The sequence below is a fragment of the Rosa rugosa genome, chromosome 6 (assembly GCF_958449725.1).
Source record: "Rosa rugosa chromosome 6, drRosRugo1.1, whole genome shotgun sequence".
Taxonomy (NCBI): domain Eukaryota; kingdom Viridiplantae; phylum Streptophyta; class Magnoliopsida; order Rosales; family Rosaceae; genus Rosa; species Rosa rugosa.
The window spans coordinates 8,730,998-8,750,266 of record NC_084825.1 but is presented as its reverse complement, the minus strand read 5'-3'; the positions used below and the strand labels follow the sequence as shown (position 1 = coordinate 8,750,266).

General features: G+C 40.8%; 3 protein-coding genes across 3 annotated transcripts; 1 reads left to right on the top strand and 2 right to left on the bottom strand.

Annotated features, from left to right (window-relative positions):
* Window positions 1-1,197: 1,197 nt before the first annotated feature.
* Window positions 1,198-3,334, bottom strand: LOC133716172 (uncharacterized). Its single transcript, XM_062142896.1, has 5 exons — window positions 2,801-3,334; window positions 2,465-2,704; window positions 2,364-2,420; window positions 1,874-2,117; window positions 1,198-1,559 (listed from the first exon to the last, which is right to left on the bottom strand). The coding sequence occupies exons 1-5, from the start codon at window positions 3,332-3,334 to the stop codon at window positions 1,198-1,200; spliced, it is 1,437 nt and encodes a 478-aa protein (XP_061998880.1).
* Window positions 3,335-8,942: 5,608 nt separating this feature from the next.
* LOC133715439 (NADPH:quinone oxidoreductase-like) lies at window positions 8,943-11,036 on the top strand. The gene is made up of 3 exons (XM_062141929.1): window positions 8,943-9,160; window positions 9,260-9,448; window positions 10,440-11,036. Exons 1-3 carry the CDS (start codon window positions 9,064-9,066, stop codon window positions 10,739-10,741), a joined length of 588 nt encoding a protein of 195 aa, XP_061997913.1. The 5' UTR covers window positions 8,943-9,063; the 3' UTR covers window positions 10,742-11,036.
* Window positions 11,037-12,244: 1,208 nt separating this feature from the next.
* Window positions 12,245-17,500, bottom strand: LOC133718724 (uncharacterized). The gene is made up of 5 exons (XM_062145591.1): window positions 17,310-17,500; window positions 14,250-16,706; window positions 13,203-14,143; window positions 13,055-13,105; window positions 12,245-12,686 (listed from the first exon to the last, which is right to left on the bottom strand). The coding sequence occupies exons 1-5, from the start codon at window positions 17,356-17,358 to the stop codon at window positions 12,435-12,437; spliced, it is 3,750 nt and encodes a 1,249-aa protein (XP_062001575.1). The 5' UTR covers window positions 17,359-17,500; the 3' UTR covers window positions 12,245-12,434.
* Between the last annotated feature and the right edge of the window lie 1,769 nt (window positions 17,501-19,269).

The following is a 19,269-nucleotide window of genomic DNA, read 5'->3' as shown; positions in this document are numbered from 1 at the left end:
CACCACCCGATTTCTTCTTGTTGTAGAACTACCTATTTTGATGTTATGGAAACGAAATTCCTAGAGCCTAGCCATAATGCTAATAATCACATCACGTGCATCTCCATTCTTTTGGTTCCAGACCCGATTATTTCTCTCCTTCCAAATCCGATACAGAAGAAAGACAAACTCACCAAAGTTGGTTAAGGACAGTTCTGCAGCACAAGAGCTTAACCATTGAAGCAAACCAACGCCTCCAATCTGAGGGCCATAACAAACCTGTCTAAAGATGGCATTGAACTTCAACACCAGTTGAGTAAATGGACAATCTCTGCAAATATGTAGAGTAGACTCATTGTGTGATTCACACAGCACACACAAGGTAGAATCTAACTGCACCCTTCTCGACTGAAGCTTGACAAGAGAAGGAAAAATATCTAGACACACCCTCCAAAGATGAATCTTAGCCTTATTTGGAGTAGTACACTCCACACCTTCTTCCAGAAAGCACTTCCCACTGAGGATACCAAGGGGTTGTAATTGGATGAATTAGAAAACAAAACCCAGTAAGCAAAGAATTAACTGAGAACTTCCCATCCTTTGTCAGCTTCCAAATCAATCTATCAGTCACCACTCTTCTACTTAACGGTATGCTAGTAATCATCTCCGCCTCCAACACTGGAAACAGCCTATAAATCTTGGCCACATCCCAACTCCCCGTCTCCAACATTAAATCCTCCACCATATTCACCTCACTTTGAGCTGCAATTGTCAAAGTAGGCCTCCCTGCAGGTAATGCCGGAATCCAATTAGCTGAAAAGATCCCCAATATCTTTACCATCCCCCACTTGCCAAGAGCAACTATCTTTTAGCTACTCTCTAGTAGAAAAGATACTTCTCCAAGAATAAGAAGGAGAAGCATGAGGTATAGCGTCCCAAAAAGAGACCTCCGAAAAGTATATATTTTGCCTTATACAATCGAGCAACTAGAAAAGAAGGATTAAGAAGCACCCGCCATGCCTGCTTTGCTAGCATAGCACTATTAAAATTAGATAAGCTCCGAAATCCAAGGCCACCTGCCTCATTTCGATTACACAATGCATTCCAAGTCTTCCAATGGATCTTCCTCTTATCAAGGGTACTCCCCCACCAAAACCTAGCATACATTTGTCCCATATCATCACAAAAGTATTTTGTCAATTGGAAGACACTCATTGCCTAAGTAGGTTGCGCTGATGCCACTACCCAAATAAGAATGTCTTTCCCTGCACCAGTAAGCATTTTTCCTTGCCAGGCCTCCAGCTTCTTTGCCAATTTCTCCTTAATATACTGGAAAGTTGCTGTTTTCTTGCGCCCTATGTAAGTAGGCAAGCCTAAATATTTTTCATGAACATCCACCACTTGTACTCCCAAGTAAGTGGATACCTCGTCTTGCATCTCTTCTGGAACATTCTTACTAAAAGCCACAGAGCTCTTATCAAAATTTACAAGCTGCCCAGACGCCTTCCCATAAGTTTCTATCACATCTTGTAATTCATAGCAATTCTCCAAAGAAGCATGAGCATAAATCATACTGTCATCTGCAAATAACAAGTGATTTACTGAGGGAGAAGTATCACAGACCTCAATTCTTGGTAGTAAACCCAAAGATTGCTTCTATTCCAGTAATGTAGAGAAACTCTTAGCCCCAATGAGAAATAAATAAGTGAGAGAGGGTCACCTTGACATAAACCACGACTAGGACACACATAACCCCTCGGTTTGCCTCTAATCAAGAAGGAATACCGGACAGAAGAGACACACTGCATAACGGTATTAATCCAACTCAGAGCAAAACCAAACCTGACCATCACCATTCTTAGGAAAATCCACTCCATTCGATCATAAGCCTTACTTAGATCCAACTTCAACGCCATATATCCATCCATACCCTCCCTTTTATTGTGCACAAAGTGAGCAATCTCATTAGCGACAAGAATATTATCAGTAATTAACCTTCCAGGGACAAAAGCACTCTGAAAGGTTAAGATCACCGAAGGCAGGATTATCTTCAATCTGTTTGCAATTACTTTCAAGCAAATCTTATAAATAGCATTACACATTGCAATTGGCCTCAAATCAGACATTGCTCCAAAGAACTAACCTTTGAAATAAGACATATATGTGTAATGTTAATTTGCTGAAGTAGGTGTCCCGTGTGGAGAAAAGTATTGACTACTTCAAATACATCATCTCCAACAATATCCCAATAATGTTGGAAAAATAATTGGGGCATTCCATCTGGCCCTGGAGACTTTGTTGGGTACATCTGAAACAATGCATGTTGTACTTCCTCTAAGGTATAATTAAGTTGCACAAAGCTGATCATTCATCTCTCGACTGACACAAGGTTGGATAGCCTCCAACGTCTTGTTCACCGCCTCAAAATCCACTTCAGAAACCTGGAACATGAAAGAAAAATAGGATGTGATTATTTTCTCAACACCGGCATCATTCTTCGTCCACTACCCATTTTCGTCATAAAAGCTTTCCGATGAAAAGACCCAGTATTCCGATCCCCTTCCTGGAGCCACGTAACTTTGAAACACTGCCTCCAGAAGGACTCTTCCTGATACAGCAAATTTTGAAGTCTACCCATCAGCTCTTTCTTTTCTTGCTGTACAGCCTCAATGATAGAGACCTCAAGAAGCTCCTCCAACCTGGACCTTATGCCTAGCATTTGAAGCTGTCAACCCCGAAACACATGCTTAATTTTGCCACTTATCCAACTAAATACGAGTATGGGCAATCTTTTTTGTAAGCAAAACATTGGTATGCCAACAATATCAGTCCTCCAAGCCTTTGTCACCACTTCAACACACTCCGGATGCTGCACCCAAAAAGCTTTAAACTTAAAGCGATGAAACTTTGGTCTAGAAGCCAGAGGAATTGTATTGGCCTTTAAAAGGATGGGAACATGATCGGAGTCTGATGGTTGCAGGTGAAAAAGCTTTGGGTGACCAAAAAGATCGAACCAAGTTAGCGTGCAGACTGCCCTATCCAACCTTATTTGAGTTTCCGAGTTCCACCAAGTAGTCATTGCCCCATGAAACCCTAAGTCCAGAAGGTCCCCGTACCCGAAGGTCTCCCTAAACCCTCTCATCTGTCTTTCCGCCATAAGCGGTTCATCAATCTTCTCCCCATTGTTCAATATCTCGTTGAAATCCCCAATAATTATCCAGGGTAACGAATCAAGATCCGAAAGTTCTCGGAGCAATTGCCAAGAGCTATCTCTTTCTCTAGTCCTAGAATAGCCATAAAAGCCAGTCAACCTCCAAGAGGATAAACCAGATCCTCCAACCACCACCACATCCATATGATGGGCCGATGTTGTCCTCATCTACAGATTGACTTCGTCACTCTAGAAAAGTCCCAGTCCACTTGATTGCCACTCGCTAAGCACCGTCTCTGCATGTGCAAACCCTAAAGCACAATGCAGTTTGTCAAAATCCTCCCTCCGGCTAATCTTCTTCTCACAAAGAAAAACGATCTGGGGTCGGTTGCATCATTGCATATTTCTCGGCAATTCTAGCTGAGTACTTCCAGATCCATGATGGATTGATTTGCTTCCTAAACCCTAGAAAGTAACCCTAACGGCAGAACAGCTAGGTCGTCGTTTCAATACTTTGTTTATCTCATAAATCAAACACAGAAAAGAAGAGCAAAAACAACTACTTATGTCAGTTACTGATAAAAGAGGATTGGACTTGAGACCTCTTTATTAATCACAAGTAGATGGAGGTCCATGTATTCACTCAACTTTTATCAAGCAACATGTTCATTTGGCCTAATTGTAATACAATAATGCCACATCACTTTACACATAAAACCAAAGTCTCTAACTAACGAAACTTATGAATAGTGTATGGGTGATTCTAGTCGGACCTCCAAATTTGCTATATAGACCTCTCTATTTTTTTGGAAAAATTTAATGTCAGTTGTACCCCTAATTGAAAAAAAAAAATCAATCTCAATTTCCCTACCTCATTGCCCTGTTGCATATCCTTATTCTCTTTCTTTCTCTCCTCATATTTGTAGATAAGAGCTACTCATAAAATGCTACCAAGTTGATCATAATCTTTTGCAGGTAGTCGGCCTTTCGTTTGGCTTTCACAATTATTTCAATTTGACTTTATGGTGGAGGTTGCTACCCACAAATTCATAATTAGGACTTTTGGTTTCTTAAAGTTAGTTCATGATGGATGAACTGATTTTGTTTCCCCTGGAGAATTTGATCAAAGTTCATCTTCCCAGCCATCAATATCTTGCTCCATCAATTATGTCAAAAGCTTGGTAATGACATCGCACGGAAGGGAGAGAGGGGGAGGGAGAGAGGGCGAGAGAGAGAGAGAGGGAGGGAGAGAGAGAGAGAGAGAGAGAGAGAGAGAGAGAGAGAGAGAGGTGCCATATTCTGGGGTGGCCATAACATCTAAAGAGATTTGATAGTGTGAATAATATGTAATAACTTCAATTCATTCAGAATGATTTACAACATTTTATACAACAAGCATGCTAATTCTATCCATAATTATAGGACTAACTATAGTAATACAAATCTCTTAATTAACTTGTGATGATACAGAAGATCCCAATAATGAAGACTCCAAATCATAATACTTCAGATCATATGGGATTCATTTCCTCAATACTCCCCCTCAAGTTGGAGTGTATGTTAATTACACCCAACTTGCTCAATAGTGCTGAAAATTGCTTCGAACCCAGCGGCTTGGTGAACAAGTCAGCTGGTTGTTCCTTTGTTCGAATATGCATGGTTTTGACTAGCCCCCTCTGTACTTTTTCCCGCACAACATGGCAATCTATCTCAATATGCTTTGTGCGTTCGTGGAAGACGGGATTTGATGCTATATGAATGGCAGCCTGATTATCACAGAACAATTTAACTGCATGTGCATGTTTAACATTCAAATCTCTTAATAAACTTCGAAGCCACGTAATCTCACAGCATGTTGTTGCCATAGATCTGTACTCCGCTTCTGCACTAGAACGAGACACTGTTCCTTGCTTCTTTGTTTTCCATGAGATGGGTGCGTTGCCTAAGAAAATACAGTAGCCAGTAGTTGATCTTCTTGTGTCCTTGCAACGTGCCCAGTCTGCATCACAATACGCCTTGATCTCCAATTGTCCAGTGGAAGGCAAAAGTATTCCTTGTCCTGGTGTCTGCTTAACATATCTCAACACCTTGTGAGCTGCATCTAGATGAGGTTGTCTAGGGTTATCCATAAATTGACTTAGGATATGTACAGCATACACGAGGTCTGGTCTCGTGATTGTGAGGTATATGAGCCTTCCAACTAATCTGCGATACTGAGAGGCATCCTTTAAAACGACTCCTTCACCTTGCGTTAGCACCAAGTTCTGATCAATTGGGAATCGAGATGGTTTAGCGCCTAGGAAGCCTGCATCTTCAAGGACTTCTAATGCATACTTTCGTTGGCATAAAACAATGCCTTGCTTGGACCTTGCCACCTCTATTCCAAGGAAGTACCTTAACTGACCCATATCTTTGAGCTTGAAATGACTTGCAAGGAAGTGCTTTGTCTCCATGATGTCTTGTAAGTTGTTTCCTGCCAGTATAACATCGTCAACATAGACTAGCAAGGCTGTGAATCTACCTTGAGTGTGTCGGACGAAGAGTGAGTAATCAGACCAAGACTGATTGAATCCGGCAGTCTTGAGAGCACCAGAAAGTTTCAAAAACCACTGCCTCGACGCTTGCTTGAGGCCATACAATGATTTGTGTAACTTGCAAACTCTATTCTCCCCTTTTCTTCCGAAACCAGGAGGCAACTTCATGTACACATCTTCATAGAGGTCACCGTTAAGGAAAGCATTGTTGACATCTAGTTGATGAAGATGCCAACCTTGAAGAGCTGCAAGGCTGAGTAACACTCGAACTGTTGTTAGTTTGGCCACCGGAGCAAAAGTCTCGCGGTAATCAATCCCTGCAACTTGACTATAACCTTTTGCAACCAAACGAGCTTTATACCTCTCTACTGTGCCATCTGGGTTGTGTTTGATCTTGTAAACCCACTTGCAACCGATTGGATTCTTGTCAGGGGGGAGAGACACCAAATTCCATGTCTTGTTTTCTTGAAGAGCTTGAATCTCTTTGTCCATAGCTTCTCTCCATCATGGTTCAAGGACAGCCTGAGAGAAAGATCTAGGTTCCTTTTTGAGTGTAATGTTAACAGTGAAAGCTTTATGTGTAGGTGAGAGTCTATCATAGGATAAAACATGAGCAATAGAATGAGGGGTACCTGGATGAGTAACCTCGCTCGTGGAAGATGATGGTGCAGTACGTGAAGGAAGGGCTGCCTCAATATGAAAGCCTTGCAATGTGGTTGGAGTTCTAGTTGGCCGTGATGATCTTCGTGGTTGTGGCAATGAAGAATGAGGTATTGCATCTTGGGATACAGATAAGTCTGGTGGTGACGTATTTGGAAAATGAGATGGTGGAATATTTGAATCCGAGTGATTTGTGGGATTGATATCAGCGGAAGTTGTGGGATTAGAATCAAGATTTGATTCCGAGTGATTTATGGGATTAATATCAGCGGAAGTTGTGGGATTAGAATCAAGATTTGATTCCGAGTGATTTGTGGGATTGATATCAGCGGAAGTTGTGGGATTAGAATCAAGATTTGATTCCGAGGGATTTGAGAAGATTTGATCGTCATCAATGTGAGGTGAGGTAGATAAAGAAGGAAAGAGTTGAGGAGGTGTTGGAGAACTGACAGAAGGCGAAGATGTGGAGAGTTTGGATTGATAAGGAAACTCGGTTTCAAAGAAGATGACATCTCGTGAGACTAACATTTTCTTATCTTTCAGGCTATAGACTTTATATCCCTTTTGACCATGAGGGTAACCAAGGAAGATACACTCAGTAGAGCGTGGATCAAACTTGCTGGGCCGGAGTGGATGAGTAGACACAAAGTAACGACAACCAAAAACACGCAAATGAGAGTAGTTTGGTGATTTGTGAAATAACGTTTCAAAAGGTGTTTTACCTTGCAAAAGTGGTGTCGGTGTCCTATTTATTAGATAGGCAGTGGTGAGTATGGCATCCCCCCAAAATGGTTTAGGCAAGTTTGATTGAAAGAGAAGTGCACGAGCAACGTTCAACAAGTGCCTGTGTTTGCGCTCAGCGACGCCATTCTGTTGGGGCGTGTTGATGCAACTGGTCTGATGTAAAATACCCTTTGAAGAGTAAAATTGTGTGCATTTAAATTCTGGACCATTGTCACTCCTAACAATTTTTACTCTTTTGCCAAATTGATTCTCAACTAAGTTGACAAAGTGAATGAGTAGGGCTCGTGTTTCTGACTTGTGATGCATGAGATAAACCCAAGTGCTTCTAGAGTGATCATCAACTATGGTTAAGAAATATTGTGCCCCAGAAAGAGATGGGATGTGGTAGCCACCCCATATGTCCACATGAATCAAATCAAAACAAGAATTACTAGAAGAAACACTCAATGGAAAAGGTCTTCTAGTTTTTTTACCTAAAGGGCAAATGGAACAAGGACTTGCATTGCAAGATTTATTTTGCAAAAAGGAAAAAAATGAAGACACTTTGCTAGATGGATGTCCGAGCCTTTGATGCCATAGGTCATGTGTTTTAGTGGTCACCACATTGCACGTTCCTTTCTTTGGCAGATTGAGACAGTAGAGTCCCTCACTTTCAGTTCCTGTCCCAATCATCCTCCCCGATTGAAGGTCCTGTATGAAACAAACTTGTTTAAGAAATATGGTGATATAAAAGGAATCAAATGCAAGTTTGCTGATGGAGATGAGATTTAGGTAAAACAATGGGACACATAGAACATTGTGAAGGACAAAGTGTGAAGAAAATGACACTGTCCCAATGTGAGAAACATGTAATGTGGTACCATCGGGCAACTTCACTGTACGATTGTGCACAGGTTGAAAAGATGTGAGGAAAGCCGAATTACAAACTATGTGGTCACTAGCCCCACTGTCTAGGATCCATGTTACATCTTTATTATCTTGTGAGAGGGCAAATGCTTTACCCGAGAGCTCCTCATAGTTAGGAATGTTACCAACAAGATTGGCTGAAAGCTGTTTGATCGAATTCAACTTCTCTAGTAGCAGGTGGCCATCATTGGAATTCTCCCATGGTTCTGAGGTCTTGGAAGAGTTCTGGTCTTTCTTGTGTTTAATGACCTGTTGTTCTTTGTCACCAGCCATGAGGTATTTTTTTTTTTTTTTTTTTTTGTGTGTGTGTAGATTTCTAGGTTCTCAAGAGCGATTGCTCTGATACCATAAAGAGATTTGATAGTGTGAATAATATGTAATAACTTCAATTCATTCAGAATGATTTACAACATTTTATACAACAAGCATGCTAATTCTATCCATAATTATAGGACTAACTATAGTAATACAAATCTCTTAATTAACTTGTGATGATACAGAAGATCCCAATAATGAAGACTCCAAATCATAAGACTTCAGATCATATGGGATTCATTTCCTCAATAACATCATCAGTTATCACAGATGTTAGGTCGCAGAGATAGGTGGAACCCGTGGAGGAGGTGGGAAGTGAAAATAAAGTAGGGGCAAAATTGAAAATTTGATATACAAAAATATTAAAGGAGGTTCAAATAACAAATATGAAGATCTGAATAGAACCACGCATAGTGTATTATGGGGTTAAAAAAAAAAAAACTAAATTGATTGAACCGAGTCCACTCCTACTACAAAAGTACAAAGTACATACACAATTTTGCTGCAGCCGGACAAAAACATAAAATTAAGAGCCGGACCTAAATTAGGACCGTCCACTTAATTTGATTATACCAAAGAGATTATGAGACGCATTTGACGGTGCATCGCCTATTGCCCCCTTTTTATTTATTTATTAAATATTAGATTTCCACTTGGCTGCTTTTACTCTTGAGCTCTTTCCCTTTATTAATGGCTTCTTCCTCACACACCACCATTCTGTTTCAGTCTCTCTCTCCTTTCAACTCTCAACTCTCAACCAAGATTTAGGGTGAAATGGAGGCTTCAGTTGCAGCAAAATCGCTCATAAAAATCGCAGCAGTTTCTGGTTCTCTTCGTCAAGCTTCCTACAACCGCGGCCTCGTTCGCTCTGGTTAGTACCACGTACACCTATCTATCTCTTCTTTATTTCAATTCAATATTGGCAGAGCTTATCTGTGGTTATGATCGTGTGTTGTCCTATGCACTGTAGCGATTGAGATAAGCATGGCCATCGAGGGCGTCCAGATAGAGTACATAGACATCGCACCGTTGCCGCTGCTCAACACCGATCTGGAAGGCGAGGGGAGTTTTCCACCCGCCGTCGAAGCTTTTCGTCAGAAGATTTGGGAAGCCGATAGCATCCTCTTTGCTTCTCCCGAGTACAATTACTCCATCGCCGGTAATATATATATTTTTTTATGATACATAGCAAAAAAGATCGACCATTTTGTGTTTTTTAAAAAAATTCCTTATTGTCAGGGCGCGCTGTGGTTCATATTTGAAATAGCTGACATTGTGAATGTTATAGGTTTAAATCTCGTTGAGATTATGAGATAGAGGTGAATAGACATTATGAGATAGAGGTGAGTTTGAGATAAAAAGTATTTAAATTTATTAAATAGCCTTATATTATATAGACTAAAAATACCAATATAATAGTAATTGAGGTTAGCTCAAAGTGATGAGGAGGGTATATAATTGGTTTGGATTAGGCTAGATTAGAGTTCGGTTATGATCAAAAGTGTAATTAAAGATGAAAGAAATAGAATAGAATACCAATATAAAAGCTACTAGCGTGTGAAGTTGGCCGATCAGGGGATTCGACTGTGATGGATGGGACCCAACCCAATTGAAATTCATATCCAATTGGTATACACTAATGTATGTTCCAGAATTTCAACTGTGTCTATGTAGTTTTAGATTATTGCTTTGGGTTCTTTTGTTCTCTTGTTATTTTAACTGGTGTTACACACCCATCTTTTAAAGAAAGAAAATTGGAGTTATGTGTCATATATAGCGTACTATAGAAAGCTGCAGAGAAAGAGGCCTAAGCACGAGCGATTATAAATTCAGTCCTCCTGTGCAAATCTTTTGTTAGATTTCTCCAAACATAGTTGATACTGTTGAAATATCGAGTGCTGTCCCAAATTAGATTAGACCTTGCCTGCATATTAAAAATAAGACCCTCGTATAAGAGCATAAGGTTCTCAGTGTCTCCACTATTGCTAGTTGATTTAGAGTCGGATGCATAAGTTTAGATTATAGGTACTGTAATCCTGAAAATAGAGGTTCAGTATTATTTGTGCTAAAATTATGGTCTACTGGCAAGATGGTTTATTGTTGTAGATTCTGCTACTTCCTAAACATTTCTCTCACCCTGACTATACCAGCACCTCTAAAGAATGCGATTGACTGGGCATCCAGACCTCCAAATGTATGGGCTGATAAGGCTGCTGCAATTGTAAGTGCCGGAGGAGACTTTGGTGGTGGACGATCCCAATACCATCTTCGCCAAGTTGGAGTTTTCCTTGACCTTCATTTCATTAACAAACCTGAGTTTTTCTTGAATGCATTCCAGCCTCCAGCAAAATTCGACAGTGATGGCAACTTGATTGATGAACAGTCCAAGGAGAGGTTAAAAAAAGTTATGCTATCCCTGCAGGCATTTACTTTGAGACTCAAAGGAAAGTGAATAGAGGCTTGTATCCTGTTTCAAACAGCTAACTTCTAAGTCATTCGGGAGGTTGCTGGATTTGAACTTAGAACAAGGAGGATTAAGACAACTCTGAACTTTGTGTAATGGCTTCAACCTTGCATGTGCAAGGAAGATGCTGAAGTTATATGTGATTCTTAGACTAAATTGTGTGACTTAAGCTCTGCCATGCGCCCATGCATCTGGCATTGCAAGTGTTTGATGGTGCATGTTGTGATTTGTTTCTCGGTCTCTTGGGACTACAATGAGATAATCTCCCAACTTTTTTTCTGTATTTGATATTGCAAGACAGATATGCCTCTGTAGATGTAGTAAGTACATTTTACCTGAAGTAGCATCAGGTATCGTAAACATCTAGCAAGCTAGGTCTAGCATCTAGATTGAGAAGAAACAATGTTTGTATTTATGCCAGATACAGAAGCAAACAAAAGCAGCATTATGGTTGAAGCCTTGAAGAACTTGGGTTTACAAATTACAAAGCTAATGTAGTGTCTATTTGCAGTATTATAGAGTTGTATTTGTAAAAAGTTCATATACTTGCATGCATATTTGTTCGTAACAGATAATGTATAACATTGAGGTCATATTACTCATATATATGGAGATTGAAAACTCGATTGACTTGTTAATTTATCATAGCATGATATCAAGAGTGTATTTTCGGTATTTTATTTCTGGGTTTTGACTTTTGATGGCTTTGGAGGCTATCAGTCTCTCGCTCTCTCCCCTTCTCTCGACCCCCATCTCCTCTTTCTCACCAACTTCATCCTTGATTTCTTCGCTATCCACCATGCCTCCATATCCATAGTACCTATTGGTACTTCTTCATGACAAGCTGGTTCGACGACACACTCTCCGGCCAAGTCCACTCCATCTTCCATGGGCTTCGAGTGGTTACTGTGGTTTAGATTTAATAAACCCAGAAATTTGGCCTTATATGGCTTGATTTAGAAAAGAAAAGAAGTATAAGAAGAAGAAGAATCATATAGCGGGCTCAGGATTTCATTTTACTTCTGTCAAGAACTCAAGTTCCACAATCTACGACAATTAAAATAGAGAAAAATTCAGGTACGGTCCCCAAACTATTCTGCCAAGGCCAAAATGATACCCGAACTCTCAAAAGTATCAATGTGATACCCAAAGTCTTATATTGGAATCAACGTGATACTTCCGTCAAAAATCTCTAACATCTCCGTTTGTTTAGTGACGTGGCAAGCACGTGGGCCCCAAAAAAAAGGGCAAATACCAGAAACAACCCTCAGTTCGGTCAACCATACCTTTGCCTCCCTATTTGACCGGTCCCACGCCTCTTCCCTCCATTTTTTTGCTGTTCCTTAACCGTTTTGCCTCCAAATTGAAGCAAAATGACTATACCTAATTTGACTCGATGTTGACCATTATAACAAACTCAATTCACCATCTATTTCCATGTCCATCAAGATCAGTATACATAAATTCAAATTGAACAAGCAACAACAAATATGAACATAAAAGCTAATTCAATCAATCACTTTAATATGAAAAAGATCATAAGAATTGAATCATCCATTGACAAATGACTCATACATAATTTGTCCAGCAAAATGCATAAGCAACAAGTGCTTAATGTTGACTGATAGTTTAGCAAAATGTAAGCGTTAAGCAATAACAAAAACCAATAGTTCAAATTGGATTAAAATCCTGCATATTCAGATGAAGCTTGGCTTGGTTGCATAGGCTCTGATGCTTTCCATTGAGCACTCCCAGCTGCCGGATTCTGGCTACTTTGAGTGGGAGGCTGCTGATTTGATTGTGATGTTGAGGCACCAACATTGGGACCCGAAGTACTCTCCACAGTTTGCTTGATTTTCTTCCATGTTTTCCTAGACTTGATAACTTGGTCCTTGACGTTAGTAGACCCCTTTGGTGCAGCTGCTCTGTTGACCTACAAATGAATGAAAGAAAGGACCAAATTACTTACTTTGCCTCATTTCAACAACACAACCAACAATGCTGCAAGTTCAGTTGACTTTAGCACAGTAGCTTTTGCACACAACCAATTACAACCAACCAATTTGACACAACCAACAGAACCAACCAATTTTAATACCAATTTCACACAACCAATTACAACCAACAGAACCAACCAATTTTAATACCAATTTCACACAGCCAACACAACCAACCAATTTCAATACCAGTTGACACATATACCAATTTCAGTCAACCATTGCAACATTTCAGTCAACAAAAACACCTAATTCACACAACCAAGTACTAGGCATGTGCATAAGCAGTTCAAACCACACAAACCTCATTTCTCTGCCTCTTGTTTGGAGTTGCTCCACTTGATGTTCCTTCTCCCTATTCCAATTAGTTGGTTGGATTAGTATAACAAAACATAACTTGTGAACATGAATTGGATGATAATAAGAAGAGAATGTTGATGAAAACAACTTACTGCTGCTGCCTTTTTGGCCTTTGTTATAGGACAACCCAATTTGTTGTGTCCTTGCTGGCCACATATTTTGCAGGACATCTTAATCCCAGCTTTAGAGAGTTTCCCTTCTTTAGGAGCAGGTGGTGGTGGGTGATTTTCTTTCTCTCCTGGTTCTTTATGCCTCTTCATCTTAGGTCTTCCAGCTTGCTGCTTGTAAGGTGGAGGTGCAATGGGATAGTCAACAAGTTCCCAATCATCCTCCCCTGCAATGGGATAGATGATGGGGTTATAGGCCTCCATATATGAGCTAGGCATGAGGTAATCATCACAATACAAGGCTGCTTCCTGTTTCTTGAATCTAATTGCACAAATTGCATGCACACAAGGGATCCCACTAAGCTGCCACCTCTTGCATGTGCAAGTGTGGAGTCCCAAATCCACAGCATGCTTGCTGCCTCCCTCACCAGTTCCAATTATTTGAAAAATAAACTCCCCACTTCTATGTGCTCGGTATTGTGTAGCTCTCTGCCCTATCTTATCAATTATCTTCTTTATCCTAGGACCAACCAAGTCCTTCCACTTCTCACACGCCACCCTTCTATTTGCATTCCTAACCATCATGTCCATCCTAATCTTCTCCAACATAGTCAATATAGGCTTATCCCTAGCAGGTAGAATAGCTGAATTAAAAGACTCACACATATTGTTCAGCAAAATGTCACACTTAGATTCATCTGTGAAAAAGGCCCTTGACCATTGTGCTGGACTCTTGTCTTGAAACCACAGCCAGGCATCCTCATCTAGCTCCCTCAAGGCATCCATGTGTTTGTTATACCAAACTTGAGTACTAGAACGAGCTGCATTCCAAACCAACTGCTTGAGGCCTTCTCCTGGATGTTTTGACTTGAAATTATTGTAGAGATGCCTAACACAGTGCCTATGCTCAGCATTGGGGAACAAATCTGTCCAAATGCATTAAGAAACAGTTAGTTAACTTACCAAAAAAAAAAAGTTATTGAAATAATGTAAAACACATGAATGAAAGAAGTTTTTTTGAAACCAACTTACTAGCAATTGCATTTCCCAGCCCCTTTTGTTTATCTGTCATAAACACATAGCTACTATCCCTTTCCATTCTTAAATCACATTTCAGATAGTCAAGGAACCAGGTCCATGTCTCTTGGTTCTCAACCTCACACAAGGCATATGCAACTGGGAACATCCCATTATTTGCATCTATACCAACTGCAGTTAGAAGCTGTCCAGGATGCTGCCCTTTGACATGACAACCATCCAAACAAACAATAGGCCTGCAACCCCTCATCCAGCCCTCCTTGCATGCTGCAAAACAGATGTACATCCTGTGGAACCTCCTTACAGGACCATCCATTTGTGTCTTTATGTCAATTGTGGATCCAGGATTGCTCCTAAGCAATTCCTTCCTGTATGCAGCTAACATGTTGTATTGATCAATATAGTGTCCTTCATTCATCCTCTTTGCTGCCCTTTTTGCTCTTGTGATTGTCTGCACACCAACGTCTAACTTGTACTTCTTTTCAATATGATTGTGGATCCCTTTCCTGGACCAATTCTCATCAACCATAAGATCCTCAGCAACCTCTTGAGCTATTCTTCTGTAAGTCAAGAAATGACTTGTTTCAACTGGAGAGCAGGTATGCTTCTTGTTCAGTGTCTTGATTATGAGTGTATCACCCTCACCCTTGGAAGTGCTAGCATACAACCTAAAAGGACAGTCCCATTGACAGTTGACCTCTATCTTCTTCTTGGAATTTTTCTCAAACCACAACCCAAGTTGGTTTCTAATGGCACACTCCCTAACAGCTTCCTTTAATTGTGCAGAATTTGGAAATGCAAGACCTAACCTGAACTTTGGATTTTTCAGATCTACTGACCTAATCCAAGGTCTAACCCTCAACCCCTTCTTCCTCCTCTTAGGAATTGGATTCCCATCTTCATCCTCTTCTGATTCACTCCCACTCAAGCTCTGCAAGTCATCTGAATCTACAGCTTCTTCAGAACAGTAGCCAGTGAAACCCATCTCTTCATACTCTGGTACAACTCTCGGCTCTGTGACATTTTCTTCAAATTGAACATCATCACACTCATCATTCTCAATATCATAGTCTGAATCAACATAGAAGTCAGACCCATCACTGCTATCCTCATCCTCCTCAACTTGTGCTTCAAACTTCTTCTGCCCTTTATGCCTTGTGTTATATCTTGGCTCTCTAGGCTTCTTCCCCTTTCTGTTTAACTTAGCCTTATGATGAATGGGCTCCTTCCCCTTGTTTTGTGCAGCCTTAGATGTTTGCTTCCCAACAGCCTTAGATGTTTGCTTCCCAACAGCCTTAGATTTTTGCTTCTCTGCTTGCCTCTTCTCTAATTCAGCAGCCAACTGTTGCCTCACAGCCAATGCATCTGTTGCTCTCTTCTCAGAAGCCTCCCTTTCTCTTAGCTTTGCTTCTTCCCTTGCCTTCTGCTCAGCAGCCTCCCTTTCTTTTTTTTCTGCTTTTTCTCTTTCCCTTTGCTCAACTTCTTCAACACTAACTGCAGCAGAAGCTTGACTCTCTCTGAATTCGGCAGCCTCTCTCTCAGCTCTCTCAAACTCCTCTCTTTCCCTTTTCTCACCGTCCTCTCTAGCCCTCTTCTCTATATCCTCTAGTTTTTTGTTCAAAGCATTCCTGGCAGATGTAGGCCACAATCTTTTAGCAGTGTGTTTCACCCTTCTAGGTTTAGCTTTAGGGGGCTGCAAGTTACCCATATGCCCATGTCTTGTTGCTGTATTACCACCCTGCCCCACCTCACCTTGGCCGACACATGCTTGTGAACCCATGATGTCTGGTACAATATCAGATAAACCAGCAAAAGTGGACTGACTTGGTCCACCTTCCACATTTACTCCACTCCTATCCTCACCCACAATATTGCCAGCAGAACCACTATCATTTGCAAGATCAATAATTTCTGCCTCTACTTCTGCATTTACTCTAGCTGAGCCACCAACTGCATTTACTCCATATCGTTCACTATATAACTGGCTAGCCATCAAGTTTGCTTCAAAAAAAGCCCTTTCCTTCTCTCTTAAAGTCTGATTGTTCAAAGGATTGACAAAATCTTCATCGGGTGGCAATGCAAACTCAGCATATGCTTCTTCTTTTTTCCTAGGACCCCCACCTGTAATGTACACAGTTATCTGCCTCTTCTTCAATGGTATCATCTTCACCATCTCTATGGCATCTCCATCACTCTTGATCTGTATGAATCCTTCATTGGGTGGTGTTCGAGGTATCTTGAAGTGGTAAGAGATTGGCTTCTCCCTGTACCCCAATGCATGAGCAATATTATTCATCTCCACCCATGAGATCAAATCAGGATCTAGACCATCAAGGTATATCTTCCCCCCCAACTTGTTAAACTTGGGAACCTTGTACTTCCATGTGCCATCCAACTTCTTGTCAAAATAACCACCATGAAAAATCTCCATTGTATACAAGTTTTCTGGAACTGGAAGAAAAAAAAACAAGAACAAAAGTCAGCACCTATCTTCAGTTTTCGAAACCCATTGTTCAATCATCAGTTACATGTTCAAGGATGACTTCATCACGCAACAAAACAGACTATGGAGATGCAATTTCATGTGCCTTCAACTCAAATTTTAGATAACTTAAAATATTCAACATTTAATTTTCTGGAAAACAGATGGGGATTTCAACATTTAAAAACCCCAGTTTATGTTCAATGATGATTCAACTACAGTCCAAAGCAATGTTTAAAAACTCATAACAGACAAATCAATTTGCTTTCTTCTCTTTTCTTTATTAAAGTAGCACAATGAAACCCATTTTAATATGGAGATGAGTTCATCGGTGGAAGCTTTCTTCTCTTTTCTTTATTAAAGTAGCACAATGAATCCCATTTTAATATGGAGATGAGTTCATCGGTGGAAGCTTTCTTCTCTTTTCTTTATTAAAGTAGCACAATGAAACCCATTTCAATATGTTCATCAGTGAAACCCAGAAGAGAGACAAACTCGTTTTCAACTTTTGGACAAAGTGCGTTTACATAGGATACGAATATAGAACAGAAGATATAGATTGGAGGACTCACTTTCGCCTGGTGGTCCATACTCCCTAAATATCCCCCACATCTTCGCCATGATAGTGATCCTCCACTGTCGTAGATTCCAGAATCAAGTCCGTGACCTGCTTTGATCAGACTGTTACTGTGGAATTCTCACTTTTCGAATCTTTTGGAGATAAAGGTCAAATCTTGATTTTGGGAGGGATTGGGTATGTTTTGGATCAATTTCAGAAGACTGAGGAGAGAGAAGTATCGAAAATGACGGAAATGGGAGCGAAATGTGGTTTTGTTCGATTAGGGTTAACTATTACGTAAAAAGTCCATTATGCCCTTTTTTTTGGGGCCCACGTGCTTGCCACGTCACTAAACAAACGGAGATGTTAGAGATTTTTGACGGAAGTATCACGTTGATTCCAATATAAGACTTTGGGTATCACATTGATACTTTTGAGAGTTCGGGTATCATTTTGGCCTTGGCAGAATAGTTTGGGGACCGTACCTGAATTTTTCTCATTAAAATACTACATGGCAATCTGCATCATGAGTAGATCAGGACTGGGCACCAAGATGGTGGGCTGTGCGCAATACATGGGATCAAGGAGAAGCGATTTGCTAAACAGAGGAACAGATTCGTACAAAATTTAACGGACCTTGCAAACCTATTGAGTTGTAATCTGTATGTTAATGGAAACTCTGTTACTGTTGCGGGGACTTCACTTGGGCATGTAAGGTGGCAAGAAAGGCTGTGCAGAGGTGCTTTGTTGAAAATGTGAATCATGTAGCTATTGTCAGGTACTTAAAAATGGGGAAAGAGGAGATTAAAGTGGAGGGAAAGCTTCAGGCTTTGCGTATCTGAATTGTTGTACGTTATCGACTGGACTGGCGGATAATATTAGCCCTGTTCAAGTAAATTCAGAATATGTGTATGGCCCAAACTCGAGGTTACTTGCTCTAGTTGAAATAGGGTTTATATTAGAGATATTCTCGGAGAATCTTAGGAGATATCCAATCAATGTACAATTATGTTTCCATGTACAACCTTATCTCTATGCTTGTAATCCTCTATATAAAGAGGCCCCTATTATTAATGAATGCACGATTCAATTCTCTCCCAATTCAGTTTTCCTAAAACACGTTATCAGCACGAAGCTCTAACCCTGAAACAAATAGCCAAACCCTAATTCAAGAAGCTAAAAACCTTGAATCCGAATACAAAACCTTGGAGCTTTTTCTGCCTCCACCACACACCTTGAAGCACTGAATCCCTGGAGTCCAGAACCGGCGGCTCCACCCCAAGAACCGGCCGGAAACCTACCGAACCGGCCACCGGAAGCTCCAAACAATCCGCAGCAAATACTCCACCGGTTCACCACATTCCGGACCTCCAATTTCTACCAAATTTTGTCACCCGTAGCATATCAACCCCAGAATCCGGGAACCGGAAAAATTATTCCCGGAACCGGCATAAAATCTTTTGAACTGGCCTCCAACAGTAGCTGCATCGTGAACCGACAGAGAGAAAGGAAAAGAAAAAAAAAAAGGAGGAAAGGAAAAGAAGCCCAGAAGCCCAAGAAGCCTAGAAGCCCAAGCCCACTGACGCAAACCCATAGACCCCACATCCACATCAGCATCGGGGGACCCACTGCCACGTCAGCATACGAGGGACCCACTGCCTCGGACCCCACTGCCACATCAGCTCGATCAACTCCTGGACGCCGGTCAGCAGTCAACGACCGCCAGCCACTTTTCCGGCGACTTTTTTGGGCCAAATTTTCCGGCGACCTATTTCAAGGTATTTTTTTACTAAAAGTTCCCGTTTTTTAGAGTTTTTTAATTCAATTTCTCTTCTTTTTTGGGGACTTTCAAACTCCCTTCTTCTACCCCCCTTTCTTCATCATAGGGGAGACTTAATTAAGCCGAACTGTGGGGGTTCGTGCTCACTCCAAGCTTGGAGCTTGTTGAGATCTCCAAACTTAGAGTTTGTAGA

Coding starts and splice junctions, on each gene's coding strand:
- LOC133716172 (XM_062142896.1), bottom strand. CDS start 3,334: ATGGATGTGGTGGTGGTTGGAGGATCTGGTTTATCCTCTTGGAGGTTG. Junction 2,421..2,464: donor GTGGACGAAGAATGATGCCG/GTGTTGAGAAAA, acceptor TTCATGTTCCAG/GTTTCTGAAGTGGATTTTGA. Junction 1,560..1,873: donor GGCGTTGAAGTTGGATCTAA/GTAAGGCTTATG, acceptor TGTTATTTGCAG/ATGACAGTATGATTTATGCT.
- LOC133715439 (XM_062141929.1), top strand. CDS start 9,064: ATGGAGGCTTCAGTTGCAGCAAAATCGCTCATAAAAATCGCAGCAGTT. Junction 9,161..9,259: donor CCGCGGCCTCGTTCGCTCTG/GTTAGTACCACG, acceptor TATGCACTGTAG/CGATTGAGATAAGCATGGCC. Junction 9,449..10,439: donor GTACAATTACTCCATCGCCG/GTAATATATATA, acceptor TGACTATACCAG/CACCTCTAAAGAATGCGATT.
- LOC133718724 (XM_062145591.1), bottom strand. CDS start 17,358: ATGGCGAAGATGTGGGGGATATTTAGGGAGTATGGACCACCAGGCGAA. Junction 16,707..17,309: donor GTATGGACCACCAGGCGAAA/GTGAGTCCTCCA, acceptor TTTTTCTTCCAG/TTCCAGAAAACTTGTATACA. Junction 12,687..13,054: donor ACAAGAGGCAGAGAAATGAG/GTTTGTGTGGTT, acceptor ATTCATTTGTAG/GTCAACAGAGCAGCTGCACC.